This window comes from Barbatula barbatula (assembly GCF_947034865.1).
Source record: "Barbatula barbatula genome assembly, chromosome: 21".
Classification (NCBI taxonomy): domain Eukaryota; kingdom Metazoa; phylum Chordata; class Actinopteri; order Cypriniformes; family Nemacheilidae; genus Barbatula; species Barbatula barbatula.
The window spans coordinates 4,592,011-4,609,875 of NC_136784.1; the positions used below are offsets into that span (position 1 = coordinate 4,592,011).

Below are 17,865 nucleotides of genomic sequence, written 5' to 3' on the forward strand. Positions count from 1 at the left end.
ATTTTCTTCAGTATAACAATTATTTAATAAAACAACTACAGGCACTCGAGACGAGGCTGTGCCATGTGGTCATGCAATACAACACAGCCTATTGTAAATTATTGCTTAATTCCAATTGATCTGTTATGTGTGGTACATAGGTCAGAAAAGGTTGTCTTGCACAAACTCTACACGTCCGTGTGAAATACTCAAGATAAGAGGCTTCTCGTGGCAGTAGCAGTTTGACTTGATAAACTGTGTTAACATATGTTGGTTGTGTTCCAGTACAAAAAACATTTTCTAAATAGTAGTCATCTAAAATAGATGTCAGAACAGACACTTGGGTAACATATGGGTTTAAAGATAGTAAATAAGACCTTGTTTTAAAATGCTAAAATAGTTTGAAATCTAATCGCTAATGTGGTGAACAGTCATTATTAAGGAGTAATACAATTTATAGAGAGAGATGAGCTTTGACCTTTGATTTCTAGTATGTGATGTCCTTTATCCATGTGCAACACAATGGGTCGTATTAATAACATTGTGTGCGACGTGTTGTTGCATAATAATAAAATATTAACATTTAACATTTGCATGTTAATTCAACAAATTACAAATTACAACCACCTTTATCTCTTCTATGATAATCCATTTTCCTAAATGCTGTATAAAAAAATGCTTAAATATGATACTCTACTCCTGCTATTCCTGTGTTGGAAAGACAAATCTTTACACCAATGAGCATCATCTCTACAACCCAATTTACAAAGAACAGATTTGAACTATATCTTTTCCTTTTGGAATCATGTGACGTGGAATGAAATACCACCATATATAGCAAACTGCAAAGCATCTAAAGAACTTTGAACACAGGCTGCCAGTTCATCTCTTAGTCGTCATCACACTATGACCAATAACAGCACTTGACCGCCATCCAGTCATATATATATCAGCTGTTTCAAAACACTCCTTACAGAAAACATTGAAGGTTCTGTCCGGTAACTCAACTTCTTTAAATTTTTCACAAATAAGAACATTGAATCAGCTCTTAACTACTCTGCATTTGTTTTGTACAGGTGTGCTGTCTAAAACAAGCATGAAGTTTTCAACTGTAATCCTCGCTCTGGCCATTATTTCAGGTAGGAATTTAAACAGACCTTAACAAATTCTAAACTATTTATCCACTCTAAATGCATATAAACATCATTTAGGATTAAATCATCTTTGGCATTATCCAATACTTGACAGATTGTTTGAAAATGTCATATTTTCTTTAGGATGCAAGATGTTACACATGACTTTCTTTGCAAAAAGAAATATAGCATGCAGATTTATATTTATCAATATTCATGAACTAAAAAGATTGTGCACTGTGCTGTAGGCTGCAATGGGCGCTTCTTGCTCCATGATGACCCAAACAAGGCCTTGCAGGAGCAAGTGGACTGGTTCATGAGCCGGCTATCCGATGTGGCCAATAATGCTGAGGAGATGAGGGACAGCATCCAGAACACCCAGATCAGCAGAGAATTAGAGTTAGTAAAAACTACAACCTTTATTTCTATAAAGAAATTCAGACATCTGTCAGTTGGCAGAGATCTGTGAAAGCATTAAAAACTAAAAAGCATAAAAATGAAGCTGTTTATGAAGACACGATATATCATACTGGAAACTGACTTCCGAACAAAAACATCAGATTTTTTATCACTTAGTACAGTTTTAATTATTTGCAGCACACTGATCTCTGACATCATGAGGGAACTGCAAATGTACAGTGAAGATGTGCAGACCAAACTAGCCCCCTATGCACAGGAGACTTCCCAGAAATTTAAAGAAGACCTGCAACTTCTGGCAAATAAACTTCGCACACACATGGAGGAAGCTAAGGAACGTGTCACTGAATATACCCAGGAGCTTCAGATCATGGTGGAGCAGAACACAGATGAAGTCAAGAACAGGTTCAATGCTTACATCCGAAAACTAAAGAAACGTTTGAGCAAGGACACCCAGGAGATCAACAAGTAAGTCTAATGTAAAAAAGGAGAGCAAGTTATGAGTTTTTGTGTTATTAGAAATAAAAACTAATTCACGTTTTCCAAAAATGATCTAAATGAACATCAATGTGAAATGACAAAGTGTTTCGTCTTTACATGAACCTCTTCAGAACTGACATTTGTAATCAATACAAACACAATTGTCTTTCCAAATCTCACCGTCTATCGGACAATGTCACTGATTCTTCATCGTCTGATCTTAAGGAAATTGTCAACATTCTTTGAGGAACTTCGCTCTCGCGCTGCTCAGAGTGTAGAGGAAATAAAGGATCGCCTTCAACCGTACTTCGAGGACATACTTCAGCGTGCCGAAGACAAGCTGACAACTCTGGGAGAGCTGCTGAAGAGCCAGGCTGAAGAAATTAAAGATCAGCTGGAATCACAAATGCAGGATCTCAAAGAGAAAGCTGAGAAGACCACCGAGAATTTGCGTGCCACCGTTCAGAAAAGGGCAGAAGAGCTCCAGAAATGGTTTCAGTCCTAAGAGCTTAAAAATGCTTAAGAATCAGGTGTCATAGCAAAACGACTTTTCCAGGTAGCTTTGTTAGAAATACAGGTATTTTGAATATTAGAGTAAACTGGTGTAAAAATGTAAAAGCTAATGGAAGTAGGACTCATCTACACGTATGTATAGAGGATATGTAATGTTAAGACCAATAAAAACACTGTGTACCAATTTTGAGTATGGGTCATCTTTTTTAGACCATTCCAATTCATCTACAATTTATTTTAATATAATAAATGCTGTGCATTTTTTCAAAATCTTTTGATCTTAAGGTGTATACTAAAATTCGTTAAAAATGTATTTAATATTACTGAGAAAAAAAGCAGCAATTGGCAGAAAAGGGAAAAATAGAAACTCCTCCAATATTATATATATATATAAAAAGCACATCAAGTTGACACCCTGTTTTTATTTTGTGTGTGTACGGGACTGGACAGGTAAGGGCCAAATGCAAATTCTGATGTGTCCCCACAAAAATAGTAATCTATAGGCCTACTATATTCGTAATAAAGTGATTAATACACCAAATCATGTTTCTTAAAATCTAATGTCAACACGTGTCCACGGAGCACATGTTAGCATTAAAGTGCACGTTAAAGGAATTTTACAACGATTCATTGTTTAACTTGATACAATCCCAGTGCATGTCGATCCTCCAGAACTGACTCTCTCAGTTCTCGCGCTCTTCCGGTCTATTACGGATGTTGTGTATGGATACGTCTCATTCGGGACCCCACAACAGACCACCACGAGGAAACCCAAAAGATGTATTAGCTACGACAAATAACCACACGTCGCTTACATTAGTACAATGATATCCCAATGCAAGCGATGGTCGTGCTCATACCACGCAATTATTTAAATGACCGCGCGCAATCCCGGGATTAAACGGTGAGTGCACGAGCCCAGCGGACTTCCCCCGACTCTTGACGAAAAAATGTATATTTTTTACTAAACGGTATGGTTGCGTTGCGTTATTGTTGTGTTTATATACATATATTACAGAGAAAAGTGATTTTTAACAGGTTGTCTCGATAAGCAGTGTTGACAGTGATGTTATAAATATGACGTATAGAGTTAGCACCCAGCTAGTAACGCTTGAGGTGTGATTTTGTTGGACTTCAACGACAAAACACTCAATTTGACATATTGGTGCAAAGGAATTGGAAATTCTTGCATTTATTTTTGTTTGAAAACATGGCTTATATTGCTCATTTTGTTCATCGCTTATGTTGTTTTTAACTTAACTCTATGTGGATACGTTTTGTCATTTTAAATCACCCCATCTGAAAATACAAATATGGCATGTACAGTACATGAAAATAATAATGATGACAGTTAATGTGAAGTATTTGGGATGGGGAAAATGGGGGTGTTGTGCATTGTTTTGTGGGCAAGTCAAGAGAGCCTTTTCCTGAGGTAAAAGGAATGTAAGGAATTAGCTGAAAGTAAAATGACCATGACAGCTATATCACACAAATCAGGGTTCGACTGGCATTATGTGTTGATAATGCTTTGCAAACATTTGTCCAGTATATGCTTTAATGTTTTTGGGGGGAATTCTGCTGATGTAAATAAAATGTCAGATATCAATGGCGTGTGAAATTAGGGCTGTGCATCAAATAATCGCATCCAGGATAACAGTTTGTGTTTACATAATATGATTTTAAATTAAGTATTTGAAACACATACACATATGCACACATACAAATAAATAAATTGAGGAAATATTTACATGTATTTATTTATAATTTAAAATTATATATAAACATTTATTTATTTTAATGTTTTTATATTTTTATATATGTACATGTTTTTTAATAATACAAAATGAATATGCAAATATTATGGAGACAGACAAATATTGTGTAAATGGATGGATTAGTCAATGTACAGTCCTACTTTAAATATTAGTCACAATTGGTTAATAATTTTTCTCTGCATGCCGTTTATTAAGCAATGCAAATGAAAAGTTTATAGCATCCCTTAGGCAAATTTCTTCGTGTAAATGTTTACATTAAAGTAGTTGCTACTATTGAAAAATAAAATTTGTTATCGGTTGTTAGTATGGAAATTGTTTTTTATGTACTTAGAAAAAATGTTGATCCTATTCACAATTCTATTGGTACAGATATTACATTTTTTGTTTGTTTCTCTACAGTTAACGTATTATTTATCACCATTTGGACATCATGGATGGCAAGTTACCGCCATGGAATATTCATGGTAGTCATAGCAGCAGCAGCATTCCCTATACATCAGGGGAATGTCAGGAGGTAGGATTCAGTAAATATACGTATATCTACAATTTATGAGAAAAGTAGTAAATTATGAGGAGAGAACAGAAACGTTGTGTCATATAAGCTGGTCACAAATACTGCCAAAATAGATGTTATATTAAAGGTGTAGTTCACTTAAAAATAAGCCCCCTTTGACTTTCCATAGTAGGAATAACAATTACTATGGAAAGTCAATGGAAGCTTATTTTGAAAGATAATTTATCCTTTAAGGAGATGGTTCACCCGAACATTTTTGTATAATTATTTACTGACCTTCATGTTATTTCAAAGCTGTTTGACTGTTTGTATAAAGTACATGTTTTGAATGACATGAGGGTGAAAAAGTGATGTATATTTGTATAAATGTATATTTGGGTAAATATCCCTGGGAGGATATTGGGAGGCTGAGCAAAAGGTTGCACCAATTTCTTATCTCTAATCTTAAACTGAACGTCTTTTTTTCACATCGTGACCTATACACAAGTGAAACGACTTCTAAAATGAGAAAAAAAATTTGGGCGGGACTTGATTTCATCTACCGACAACTGATTGGATCGTTAAAAGGTGAACGAATTGAACGCCAGTTCGCGTTCCTATACTCGTGACCAGATGTGATGAGAGGTCGTTTCGAGTGGAGGTTAACGTTTTTCGTTAAAGATTACAAGTGCAAATGAAAAAAATATATAATGATGTGCACGGATAAATAATTTATAATAAATACTGTGTAAAACAATTAGAATGATCATTTTTAATATAATGCCGACTTTAAATAAATGTTCATCCTTTATTTCTAGGGCCGTGACTTTAAAGGAGAATCCATGCCGTCTCTGTCATCTTGTATGAGTGGAGCGTTTAGGGCTTTGTTACCAGATTACCATGGAACGTCTTCAACAACAAATTGTGTCAAATATTCCTATTCTCCTGACGATCATTGTGTTATCAGAAATGGTGCTGAAACGAGTTACATTGAGAACACAATAGAGAGAAGGGAAAAACTGGATTTTATGAAAGACTCTTTAGATGAGGCATCAGTCACACACATGCTTCCTCCAAAGTGTACGCAGTACGTGCCACAAGAAAAGGTATATGACTCTAACGTACACAAACACAAGTCACTTTTTGATGTCAGTTGTCAATATATATGTAGTAACATATGTTATATATTTTCACAGAATAGAGTAATGGACCACGGAACTTCACATAATTGGACTTCTGTCATCAAAGATGCTCTAGAGATGAGTAATGGAATGGAAATGGGACAGATTTTATCGCCGAATGTCTGTGGCCCCCTAGTGGACTTGAATCCTCTTTATAAAGAACCTAAATATAAAGAACTAAAACCAAATAAGAAACAGGATGGGCAAGAAGTTAAAATAGGACAGGAGCCCTTTGTTGCTGTGGTGACAGATGGCATCAGCAAACGTTCAACAGCAAATGTTCAGGTAATGGTGGGTTCTGAATTGAATTGAATTATATAATTCATGTTTGAGAAATCACAATATATTTTTTTTATAAAATGTATTATTTACAGGGGATAAACCAGAGGACAAACATCTTTGCGGAAGGATCATCTCTAAGCCGAGAGGAACTTGGAGTAACTGATATCAGAGGACATGAGTCCGTTTTAGTACCAGGATATTTTAGTTCACACACTCCTCATTCATTGGAAGGTTGTGTGAGATATGATGAGTTTTCAGGCATTCCTTTCGTCAAGCAGCCTGAGAAACCCACTCTACAGAAAACATCAGAAGAATCTGGGCTATCATGTAGCCCTAGAAATACCACAAAGATTGGCTTTAAAGATGCTAAAGTAATTCATCAAATCGTTTCTGACAATTCTGTTGTATGTGCTCTTCATAATTTTGATGCTCGAAAGGGCAGTCTACAGACAGATGTTACGGATGGAAGTACATCAGTTAATTCACAACCTAATCCTTCAAACTATAATGAACAAGAGGAGATGGTTCACCAAAGTAATCTGCATGTCTCTCACACAAACCGCTTTGTCAGTAAACTGGAAAACAAAGTGTCCACCACACCAAAAGAGGAAGGAATTGAGGGCAATCTGTCCATGCCAGAACAAATTGAAACTAAAGGGTCAGTTAACACAAAAAATACTGATCTCAGTTTGAAGGTGCAAGCAAATGTTACTCCTGAAATTGTTTCCTTTTCAAATCAAAACTTATCTTCTCTCTCTGAGATCATTACAGAGCGATCTGCTTTTGACAACAAAATGCACATTGATGAAGAATGTAAGGATTCTTTACAAGTACAAAACGAAAGTGACAAGATTGTTCAAGAGAACAATTTGAAGAGTGAGACAGTGACATCAGAGATCATAGATGTCAAAACGTATGTATGTGGCCTTCATGTTGAGGAGAAACAATACCCAGCAGATCAAGTTACAGTACTCGTCCCATCTGCAGAAAAAACACAAAATTCTGAAAGGTGTGAACAGACATTTTTCAACAATGCTAAAGAAAGCAGATATCAATCAACTCTACATAATCTACAGAACATATTGCAAAGGTACAAGAAACCAAGAAAACGAAAAAAATCTGTGCTTGATGAATTAAATGGACGGATAGATAAATCCACTGAAATTGGTCACTGTTCTCTGCGTGATTCAGAAACATCGGCTGGTGCTGTAAAACAAGATGCAAGTGAATGTGAAGAAGCTGAACATGACATAACTACATTGGAAAGGGACACCTTACTTAAATCTGATGTTAGCCCACCTTCACAGAGTGGAAGAAAAACTCCAAAGAAAACCAAAATAATGTCTGTGGAGGAACATTTTGTTACAGAGAGTTATGAACCTGAATTACCATGTGTTTCATTTGATCAACCTGAGAGGGTGGCAGATACAGCAGAGACCTCACAAAAACCTGGTAACAGCAGCTCTGAAGCTTTTCATGAAAATCATACTTCAGTTGCTGGGAACATAACACACATAGATAATAGAAATAAACCATCACAACCCATCAAAAAGGCTAGTTACGGAAGGAAACGGAGGAGGATTTCAAAGTTACGTTTAAAAGAAAAAATCTCAACTTTTCTTGAGGTGTCCCAAAGCAATATGTCATCTCCAGAAGAGGACTTTACATCACATTCTCAGGTCATCTCTAGTCTACAGAGCACTGAATGCAAACCAGCAATATCACGAAAATCTCAAAACAAGAAAACTTTGCAAACAATAAATGAAGCTCTCACGTTACAAAGCAGTGAGCATTCACCTCAAACATCCAAAGACTGTCAAATTGCATCTCGGGAAGATATTCCCAGTTCTCTTGAGGCCGAACACATGGGCTTCAACATAAAGTTCAACAAGAAACTTCAGAAGGCAAGAAGACCTGCTATAAATGCCTTTGTGGACAAAAATTATTCAACTAGTCTTCTGGTTAGAGAGTCTTTAGTAGACTCTGTTAGTCAAATTGATCCAACCTCGGTGACAGACTCCTCAAACATTCAGAGCCCTCAGAATAACCAGAGGAAACCTAGACAAAAGAAAAGAGCAGATGTCAACGAGTTTGGTAAAACATTCCAAGACAGTCCAGCAGTGTTCCAACAAGAGGATACCACATCGCCATTATCAAAATTTAAGGAAAAGATGGCAACAAGGCCTGTGAAAGAAAAAAGATCTGTGAAAAAGGATTTTAGAAAGAATGTAAGTGATGATCATGAAACCGCTCTTTTGGATGTACAGACTTTCGCAGCCACTCTGAAGCAACATTTGCTTTCAACTGCAGAAAGCGAAGCATCTGCCAAAAAAGTGTCAAAATCTACTCTATCTTTATTCGATTCTAGTCCTGAAAAGACAATGAAAGCAAGAAGATATTCTAAAAGCAAAACAACTGTCAACCATCTAAATAGTCATTTGGAGGAAGAAACATCTTTATTATCAACTGTATCTCAATTAAACTCAATTTCACCCCTAAAAAGGGACTCCTCAACTAGTCTAAAGAAGTTAAGAAAAAAGAATGTCACCAAAATCAAAGATGAGGAAGCGCAAACACTAGAAGTAAACAATACTGAGTACCAGCAGGAAGATCTGTCTACAATATCTGTTCCCATCCTTATGTCCTCTGCTGCACAGATAACTTTCAAATCCAAAAGACCTGCCGAAAAGGGGAGTAGACACCAACTGAAGACTGAACAGGCAAGTGCTCTTTGGGACATGCAGACCATGCAGAAACAAGAAGACTTTGTTCCAACATCATTTGTTCACACAACACCAAAGAAATCCAAGAAAATCTCTGATATTAAAGGTGACGCAATGCATATACCTGCAGATGATCAAACAATGTCCCAACAAAACATTTCATCTACCCTTCAAGAATCTGAAGCCAGCATTGTTCCTCTGAAGAAAAGAAGATTCAGAACACCGCAAATACTTGCTACAAATGATTCGTTATACACAGCCAGTCCTGTTCATTCCCATGAAATGATTTCTCCCGCCATTGGGAACCCAGCTGATTCAGCCATAGAAACAGACTTTTTAGATGTTTTCAACCAACAAAACATAGTAAAGATGAAAAGATCAATAAAAAAAGTGACAAGACGCAAAAAAAATCTTGTTGAAGCAATCAGCAGTTTCGGAGAACTGTCCTGTCCACCAACTGAGCAGAAACAAAATTTTGTTGTAAACAGAGATAAAAATAAGAATCCAACATCAGATCTTCACTTTGAGAAGGACATTGTGAATGGAACAGCAGATCAGAGAGAAAGTTGTATGTTAGTCTCTACTGAAGATGTTACAAGCATTCAGAGCTCACCGAAGAAGCCAAAGAAAAACTGGCTGAAGCAAATAGAAAAGAATGAGCAAGAATTACATCATAGCATTACTGAAACAGCAAATAACTTAAGGCCGGCGCAGAAAGTAGACACATTGTCAAATCTGCCATCTGTTTTGAAGGAGTCAGTCTCTGAGACTTCAGAACCAAACAGCTGCGAGCAGAAGTGGAAGGCTGCTAAAAGGAAATCGAACAGGTCCAAGGAAATTGCAGAAACCTATGGATTTTGTGTTTCGTTGTCTGAAGAAACTATGTCCCAAACTAAAATAAAAACTGAAGCAGTTGAAACGGATGTTATGGTCACCCATAGAAACGTGCAGAATGTCTCTGATGGTCAGACCGTGAAAGGATTACAGTGCTCTGAAAAAGATGGTTCGGAGGTTGACCAGAAGGACGGTTCAATCAAACACGAGCCATCAATAAAAAGTCCTAAAGTCATTAAAGCTCCCAAGAAAAAGAAACAAAAAGCTGCTAGAAACAAGAGGAAAATACAAGGCATATTACCTCACAAAATTAAAGAAGAGCAAGAAATAGACACTCCCTATAACAGAATTGCCTGTGATGTTCATACCCAAATATCTGATAACTCAACGAAGACATCAGTTGTACCAGAAGAGCCAGTGAAGTCACATATGTTAATCTCAAGAAAATCAACCCGCATAGGAATAATCAACTCAGGTCCAGACGTTAAAACTGCATCAGACAAGGCCAACAGCAAAGCCACTTTAAACATTACTGAGAGTTCTACAAGACTAATGGATAATCCGTCTAGTGACATGCAAGCTGAAAATTGTAAAGACCTAAGCAGTGTCCCTGGGATCTTACTAAAGACAAAGAAACGAGGAAGACCCAGAAAACACAAGTTACCAGTAGCACATTTAGAAGAAAACATCCAGGTTTCAGATCTTGCTTCATGTCAAGGCAGCACTGAAAAAACCATCCAAGCAACAACTAATCCAGTCAAGCGGAATGTTGTTCAACACCTTATAAAGAAAAGGGGGAGAAAAATGAAGAAAGGTTTAACTTTTAAACAGTTAGAAACTGATCCCTCACAACAGAGTGTTACAGATCTGAGTAATATTACTTCATCACAGAGCATCTGTAGACGTGGACGTAAAAACAAGAACTTGAAAGCACCAGGTAGAAACGTCAGGTTATCCTCTTTGAGGGTATCCAGCAGAATATCCGAACATGGAAAAGCAGAAACATCTTCACTCGAACAAAATTCCACAAGAGAGTTAAGGAAGGTATCTTTGAAAACATCTAGACAGGGAACAGGGATGAAACAAAAAATCTGTGTCAAAACAACAAAACAAGACGAAGTTGTGTCAGATGTAAAGATTAAACAGATGAATAGTGGAAAACCTGGTCGGAGAGGACGACCAAGGAAAGTGCAGTGCTTGGATAACTTACAAACCCTACTTGAACCAACGCAACGACTAAATTATGAAATGTGTGGTTTCCTTCCTAGCAATTTGGCGCCCAAACAAATTATTGTGGATGCAAAGATCAAAGCATGTACTCATCTCCTATCAGAGAAAATACCCGAGACTGAAATCGCTAATATGGCTGTGAAAGTGGATGGCTTAACGCAGTACAGTGAAAACCACATTGCAATGCCATACAAGAAAATTGTCTCCAAGACTAAGGAAAACACAAAGAAACCTCTTAGATGCAATTACTGTGGAGTTTCATTTCGGCACATCACAGCATTCGTCATGCACCGACGCATTCATACGGGTGAAAAGCCCTACAAGTGCAAGTCCTGTGGTAAAACTTTTGCTCAGCTGTCTAAACTGAAATCCCACCAGAACGTACATAAGCAAAGTGACGCTTTCCTCTGTCCTTGCTGTAACCAATCGTTCTTAAAGAGAGAAGATTTGCTGTGTCATTTTAAAGTGCATCTTCAAGAAGTGAAAACTAAATCTGAGCAGAGCGAGAGAGCTGCTTCTTCGGTTGTGTCTACAAAAAAGTTAAACGTCTGCTACGTTTGCAAAATCTGTAATAAAAACTTTGTAAGCAAAGTCAAATTGCGTACTCACATGGAACTGCATGAAGCAGAGAAGTCTTGGCCGTGTAAAGACTGCGGGAAGAGGTTTTGGAAATCTTCTAGCCTCGCTGTTCACGAGAAAAGCCACTGGCCTGTTAAGCCGTACGCTTGCTCGATCTGTGGGAAAGGTTTCAACCAGCTCAAGGCACTGAAAAAACACTCTCAAGAGCACACGGGCGAGACGCCGTTCTCCTGCAGTCACTGCGGCCACGCATTCAGTGCCCTGCCTGCGCTTAGGATGCATCAAGCATCCAAAACGTGCATCGCAAAGAGAAGTGATGGGGAGAGTTGTGACGTTGAGGGTTTTATTGTGAGTCAAGGAGCTGAGGGTCAAGTGAACACACCGGTTTTCTTCAAGTGCCAAATATGCAGACAGCTCTTCAAAAAATGGTGCCAGTACACTCTTCACCTTCAGACTCACACCAGTTCATCTCCATACCTTTGTTTTTCTTGCGGACAGTGTTATGAGAAGGGTTCAGAGGTTAATGTTCATTGTGAATTGTGCTGCCAGTCAAGCGGGGAGGAGAAAACGTGTGGAGGGTCAGTCTCTGAAATCATGCAACGCTCTGAATTGCGTTCAAACAATACCTTGAATTGCTTACAGAATACAGGAGAAGAGGATTGTACACAAACAAGAGCCAATGACCTTTCGAAATTTTTGAGAAAAGATGCTCACGAATCACCCATCCAACGACCAACTGCCCAATCACCCGCTCGCTCTGAAACGAGCTGTACTTCCTCTCTAGAATGTATTGAAATCTCTCCGAGCCTTTGGAAATTTCAGTGTTCCCGTTGCGGTCAGTGTTTCGAGCGATACAGAATGTTATGTGCGCATATGCACACCCATGCTCCTGCTTTCAGATACACGTGCGCACATTGCGGACAATTCTTTGAGCGGTGGAGTAAACTTTGGTTGCATCAGCGACGTCATCACGTGAAAGGCCGTTGCTACTCTTGCGCACAGTGCAGTCTGCAGTTTCGCTTCTTTAGCTCTTATAAAGAGCACATGTTCGAGCATGCAGGCCAGAGACCGTACGCATGTCCGCTCTGTCCGGAAACCTTCATCCAGGAGGAAAGCTTACGCACTCACCAATACGAGTCTCATCAGCTTTGTGAAAGTCTCAAGTGTGACGTCTGTTCTAAGAACTTCAGTAGTTTAAGAAACTTAGTCAAGCACAGTCTTCTGCACAACGGCTCTACCTCTCATGCTTGTCTCCTTTGCGGCCTCTCATTCACAAATACAAGAGCATTACAGTACCACTTGAACAAGCACGCCGGTTATCATGGAGTGCCGCTGCCCGACGTCCCATCAAAACCGCTTAGTTTCCCTCATGAATGCAAGAGATGCAAAGCTGGTTTCTCGACCGGAGATTTGCTCTACGCTCATCAGATATGCCATTCCAGGAATGCAAGAACTAAAGTCCGCCCAGATATTCAGTCTACCTCAAAAGCATCAGATTCACAATCTCGTTCCCAAAAAAATCACTTATTGAGCCTCAAGCTGGATGGTGTACCCGGCGATAAAAGCCTTTATGTTTATTCCCACCCTGACAGGCTCTATATGACCCCTAGTTTTTTCCGAGAAAGAAATAGAGTCATTTGTTTGGACTCTAATGAACACGTCTCAGACTCTCAGAACACCAGTCCAGAAATAAACTCAAATCCATCATTCAATAGTGAAGAATCTTCAGTCAACTCTCAAACTGACAGCGCACATCTACCTCAGGACACGTTGGGTGAAGAAAACGAGTCAAGCATTAAAGACATGGCAAATGTTCGCATTAAGAATACAAATAAAACCAGCCATAAGCATCAGAGGTCTGTGTTTGTGGAGACCAGCATTAACATGGAGGTTGAAGCTGTCCATGAAGAGTCAGAGGAGAGTTTTGAATGTGCAGATTGTACTGAAAAACTAACCAGTGTTTTGGGCCTTTACGAACATTACATACTTCATGCATTTGGGGACACATATGTACAAGTACATTGATGGTTGCTAAAGCTGATTTCATTCTAAGTATTCATAATATTTTTTTGAAAATGCATGTTTTTGTAAGAATTCGCTGTTTCACAATTCTGACATTTGGTTTGCTTTTGCATTCTTGAAATAGATACAGGCTTACGTTTTTTCATATGGTTTAGTTAACTTTTTTGTATCTTGATGACAAAAGGTAGCATAACAAGCTCTTTAAACCCTCCGGTTTATGATTTGAAGTCTTTTAACAGGTTGTGAAAAGTTAATACTTACTGTCCACTTCGAGATCCTATATATCAGAGTTACGTCACTTTGCCTTATCAGTCATTGCTGTGCTGTCCATTCATCTAGATGTCTCCATATGTGCCTTCAGTGAAAGGTTTGGGTGCGAGATTGAATCTTTACTGATACGTATTTAGTTCATATACTGTATATACATTAGGGTCATTTAAAGGATTTGTAAATAGCTTCGCTTAGACCTACAAAACTCTAACCTTCCCATGTAAATAGCTTACCTTGTGTTTTCAGCACATTCCAACATATTTGGTATAATTGAAAAAGTGTTAGGATAAGGAAGAGGTTTTTCCAGACCATTCTTATAGGAATCTAGGTGGCAAATATATAAATATTGTAAAAATTAAAATGTGTAGTCCTGAAAACATTATATACCTGGAAAAAGTAAGCTGTGAAAGGATAGGTTTGAAAAAGACTGTTTCTGTTCACAGTTTTGTTTTTTAAATAAAAGTACTAATTGTTATCTTTTTCCTGCTGTTATATATTTTTCATGATGCAGGATGTTTGAATTATAGACAGTCCTGCAGGTTTGCTGCTTCCACAAGTTTTATGACGTAACCAACTATAAAGTAGTTATATGTTATATAACTATAACATTTCGTATGGCATAAACAATGCTGGTTCAGAAGAACTTCCTGTTCCACTACACAAATGTTTGAACAAAATACAACCAACACAACATTTATAACCTATTTAAAATGTTTAATATCTTTCAGATTTCATTATATATGTAAAATTTTTACTGAAACCGGAAGTGCTTCTGGACCAGTGTTTAGATTTACGAAATGGTCTATATTCGTTTTTAAAACTAATACGAATGTTGTGTTTGTTTTAAAAAAAGCAGCTGTAAAGAAGATTTTTACCATGGTTTAATGGCAGTAAAAAACAGTAGAAGGTGTTAGATAACGTTTTGCACTTGTTAATCAAATATTTAATTATGCACAAAGCATAAGGGGGGAGGCCATCCAGCAAGCCATGTGTGAATTTTTGAGGTACCACACAACATTGCAGTGATTTGGTAGTGAACGTCTCAAGTGTCTCAGTACAGTACACATCTAGAATTGTTCCAAACAACTGGTTTTCATAAGGGCTTCTGCTGGCTATTTGAATTTTACTTAGCACATGTCAAATAGCTTTTACATTAATCACAACCAGTAACGACATAACGTGCCGTTATATCTATTTCTTCTTCTCGTCATCCTTTTTCCCCTCTTGTTTATTTCCGCTCTGAGAAGCCAGGGAACCCATGGCATTGCGGATGGCCTCATTGTTGGGATCAACACCAGGCAGGTTCTCCAGAACGCTTTGGAGGAACTCTGGGTCCTGCATTACATCGTAATCCTCCTCCTCCTGTACATAGAGTTCAAAGTGCAAGAGAAAGTCAGGAAATTAAGAAACATACAATATAAGGGAAATATTGAATGATATCACTACAACATATCTACTAGACCTCACCTTAGATTCAGCAGGATCCACGGGAGCGCCAGTGTCCATTGATTCAGCTAATTCTAACAAAAGAGACAAGGCACAATGTTTATCTATGTTTCAGAGCACCATGCAGTTTAGATCAGCGCTGGAAGGTATACAAAAGTGAACGAACCTCCACCAGCCAGAGACATCTGCATGGCGTAGGCTATCTGCTCCTCCTCTGTCATGCTGCTGAAGTCTGGAAGTGCAGCCATGCCGGTCTCAGGCTGAGAGGCAGACATCTTCAAAAGAGCCTCCTCTGATTCTGAGTGAGGAAACAAGAGAAAATTAGGATTATGTCATGAGACTTAAAAAAGAATCTGGACTGTGGATGAATTGATCACCGATGCAGAAATTGAAAGGATTTTTATGACTGTGTTCAGTTAATTTTAGGAAGACGCTAAAAATCCTGTGTGCTGTAAATACTGACCATCTGCAGCAGAGGTGGAAATGCCAGCCTCAGCTGCTGATTGGGTAGACGCCCTACGAGCTTCTTCTTCTTGTCTCTGTCTTTGCTCTTCCATCGACACACGAAGAGCCTGGAAAGAAGAGGGTTAGAAAAAAAGGATCATTTTCAACTTTAATGACATTAGACTACACAATAAACTATATATACATTGTTGCCGGTAACCTTCATTATAACTTAAATTCACATCTAAGTGGAAAGAGTTTTTATTTAAGGAAGATTTTTCATTCAGTGAATTTTAAAAACACGTTGAGGTAGATTTTGAGGTGCAGTGTATAATGTTCGTGGCATCACCATCGCCAAACAAGTGTTAAAATAATGAGTGTAATTCTAACTTACTAGGGCCAGCTCTGGGTCAGCACTGGGGTCCACTCCGAACTCAAAGTCACTCGCACCCAGGCCCATCATGGTGCCACCCTCCCCAGCAAGAATGGGAGAAGAGAGCAAAGCATCAGCAAGACTGGGCCCAGGAGGAACCGTGACCAGGTGAGAACCTGTGCCCTCCTTTCCATTCAGAGTGTTCACAAAAGCAGTCAGCTTCTCTGTGTTCGCCTCCTGGTTAGATTAAAAAAACACCGTTAACTTTTGATCAAAACTGAATATTGACAGAAAATAAGCAAAACGATAGATTCCAGTTACCTCTTCTCCAAAATTGATCACATCTACATTGACCTTTTCTTTCTTCAATCTTTTTGCCAACTTCACCAGCTATGGAAAAGATATGAAGAGAAACCGGTTACTCTCACTCCAATTTGTAAACCCAAATGATTACAACATGTGAATTGTTTTTTAAAGAAAACCTACGTCTTTTTCATTGTCTTCCACTGGGCTGCCCACAAAAGCAACAATCCTCACCTTGTGGTTCTTGCCTTGCCTATGCTTGAGTGCCAACTAGGTGCAAGTATACACAAATGCAACGGTTAGGTGACCAAGACACCTCTTTTACACTGGAAGTCTCTATAAAGAATTTACATACGTGTGCCACCCGTATGCCCGTGCAGAATGAGATTGTGCCCTGCAGCTGCACAGCGTGGAGCTTTGAGAGTATGCGGCCAGTGTCTGGTGTTAAAGTGGTGAGGACCTCGCAGTTGCTGCTTAAAACAAATATATGAGTGTTATACAACGTTGTCCATCAGATACGCGTGAGCGTGAATCTATACACACTTACTTGGCCATAGTGATCAGACCCACGTTGTTTTCCGGATTGCTTCGGGTCTTTGAGTGACATACAATGTTGACAGCATCCTGCTGTGCCTGTAATCTAGTAGGCAGAAAGTCTCCATTCCTCATGTATTCACTGTTGTCCACACTATAAGGACAAAGGCAATCATCGAACTCATCATCCAATTTATACGACTGCGTTATAGAAGGCCGTTGATAACCTTTGTATTAGTGAAACAAACGTCGTTGTAAGAGCAACACATGCTAGACACATTTACACGAACATCGTAGCCAGAGTCAATAAACTGCATTTCACTTTTGCGAGGTTCTGAGACACAACCAATATTTGCATTTAAGACGGTTCTTAAAAGCGAAATGAGATGCTGTCACACGGGGTTAATTCAATGGTGTTTTTGTTTAAGGTGTATGGTCTGTTTGTCTCTGTATATCAGCCTGCTGAATAATGACTCAGGAAAATGCCATCCTAACCAGACACCGGCCATTCAATACGCTCCCTTTATCTCAATTAAGAGCTAAATCCAGCGCTATGATTTAAAAAAACAGCGTGTATTAAATTATATAAATATGTATACTTCGCCAAAAAAACCCGCACGAATATATATAAAGCAGCTCGTTTGTTTGTTTATTTCTTACCAGACCATAGTACTTTCAAGCACCATCTTGGAAATCCTCTATTCGTTTTGCTAAATGCTACGGCGTCGCTGATTGGCTTGAAGATGAAGGACGCTGACAATGCATGTAACGGCAGAGGTGATTGGCTGCTGACAATGCATGTAACGGCAGAGGTGATTGGCTGACGAGTGCGTCTCTTCTACTCAGGCGGACAC

General features: G+C 38.5%; 3 protein-coding genes across 6 annotated transcripts; 2 read left to right on the forward strand and 1 right to left on the reverse strand.

Moving 5' to 3' along the window:
* The first annotated feature begins 948 nt into the window (after positions 1-948).
* Positions 949-2,711, forward strand: apoea (apolipoprotein Ea). The gene is made up of 5 exons (XM_079484999.1): positions 949-967; positions 1,056-1,118; positions 1,361-1,511; positions 1,710-1,997; positions 2,235-2,711. The coding sequence occupies exons 2-5, from the start codon at positions 1,076-1,078 to the stop codon at positions 2,512-2,514; spliced, it is 762 nt and encodes a 253-aa protein (XP_079341125.1). The 5' UTR covers positions 949-967; positions 1,056-1,075; the 3' UTR covers positions 2,515-2,711.
* A 518-nt stretch (positions 2,712-3,229) lies between these two features.
* LOC306910078 (uncharacterized protein) lies at positions 3,230-14,384 on the forward strand. Of its 2 annotated transcripts, none has more exons than XM_079484300.1 (5): positions 3,230-3,426; positions 4,697-4,811; positions 5,609-5,896; positions 5,987-6,256; positions 6,346-14,384. In XM_079484300.1, exons 2-5 carry the CDS (start codon positions 4,728-4,730, stop codon positions 13,642-13,644), a joined length of 7,941 nt encoding a protein of 2,646 aa, XP_079340426.1. In that variant the 5' UTR covers positions 3,230-3,426; positions 4,697-4,727; the 3' UTR covers positions 13,645-14,384. The 2 variants fall into 2 exon arrangements, with proteins under 2 accessions (XP_079340426.1, XP_079340427.1); XM_079484301.1 differs by having other exon boundaries at positions 3,235-3,493.
* A 70-nt stretch (positions 14,385-14,454) lies between these two features.
* psmd4a (proteasome 26S subunit ubiquitin receptor, non-ATPase 4a) lies at positions 14,455-17,822 on the reverse strand. 3 transcript variants are annotated; one of them, XM_079485359.1, is made up of 10 exons: positions 17,672-17,822; positions 17,025-17,165; positions 16,833-16,950; positions 16,661-16,747; positions 16,496-16,564; positions 16,196-16,411; positions 15,821-15,929; positions 15,524-15,655; positions 15,379-15,431; positions 14,455-15,273 (listed from the first exon to the last, which is right to left on the reverse strand). In XM_079485359.1, exons 1-10 carry the CDS (start codon positions 17,695-17,697, stop codon positions 15,103-15,105), a joined length of 1,122 nt encoding a protein of 373 aa, XP_079341485.1. In that variant the 5' UTR covers positions 17,698-17,822; the 3' UTR covers positions 14,455-15,102. The 3 variants fall into 3 exon arrangements, with proteins under 3 accessions (XP_079341485.1, XP_079341486.1, XP_079341484.1); XM_079485360.1 differs by having other exon boundaries at positions 16,833-16,947; positions 17,672-17,819; XM_079485358.1 differs by lacking the exon at positions 17,672-17,822 and adding an exon at positions 17,239-17,650 and having other exon boundaries at positions 16,833-16,947.
* Between the last annotated feature and the right edge of the window lie 43 nt (positions 17,823-17,865).

What these genes read in the sequence shown, in the direction of transcription:
- LOC306910078 (XM_079484300.1), top strand. Translation starts at nt 4,728, where the DNA reads ATGGATGGCAAGTTACCGCCATGGAATATTCATGGTAGTCATAGCAGC. An exon ending in CATCAGGGGAATGTCAGGAG is followed by an intron (nt 4,812 to 5,608) that starts GTAGGATTCAGT and finishes CTTTATTTCTAG; the next exon opens with GGCCGTGACTTTAAAGGAGA. An exon ending in AGTACGTGCCACAAGAAAAG is followed by an intron (nt 5,897 to 5,986) that starts GTATATGACTCT and finishes ATATTTTCACAG; the next exon opens with AATAGAGTAATGGACCACGG.
- psmd4a (XM_079485358.1), bottom strand. Translation starts at nt 17,291, where the DNA reads ATGTGTCTAGCATGTGTTGCTCTTACAACGACGTTTGTTTCACTAATA. An exon ending in TTCCACCTCTGCTGCAGATG is followed by an intron (nt 15,656 to 15,820) that starts GTCAGTATTTAC and finishes TTCCTCACTCAG; the next exon opens with AATCAGAGGAGGCTCTTTTG. An exon ending in TGGATCCTGCTGAATCTAAG is followed by an intron (nt 15,274 to 15,378) that starts GTGAGGTCTAGT and finishes CTCTATGTACAG; the next exon opens with GAGGAGGAGGATTACGATGT.
- apoea (XM_079484999.1), top strand. Translation starts at nt 1,076, where the DNA reads ATGAAGTTTTCAACTGTAATCCTCGCTCTGGCCATTATTTCAG. An exon ending in CGCTCTGGCCATTATTTCAG is followed by an intron (nt 1,119 to 1,360) that starts GTAGGAATTTAA and finishes ACTGTGCTGTAG; the next exon opens with GCTGCAATGGGCGCTTCTTG. An exon ending in CAGATCAGCAGAGAATTAGA is followed by an intron (nt 1,512 to 1,709) that starts GTTAGTAAAAAC and finishes AATTATTTGCAG; the next exon opens with CACACTGATCTCTGACATCA.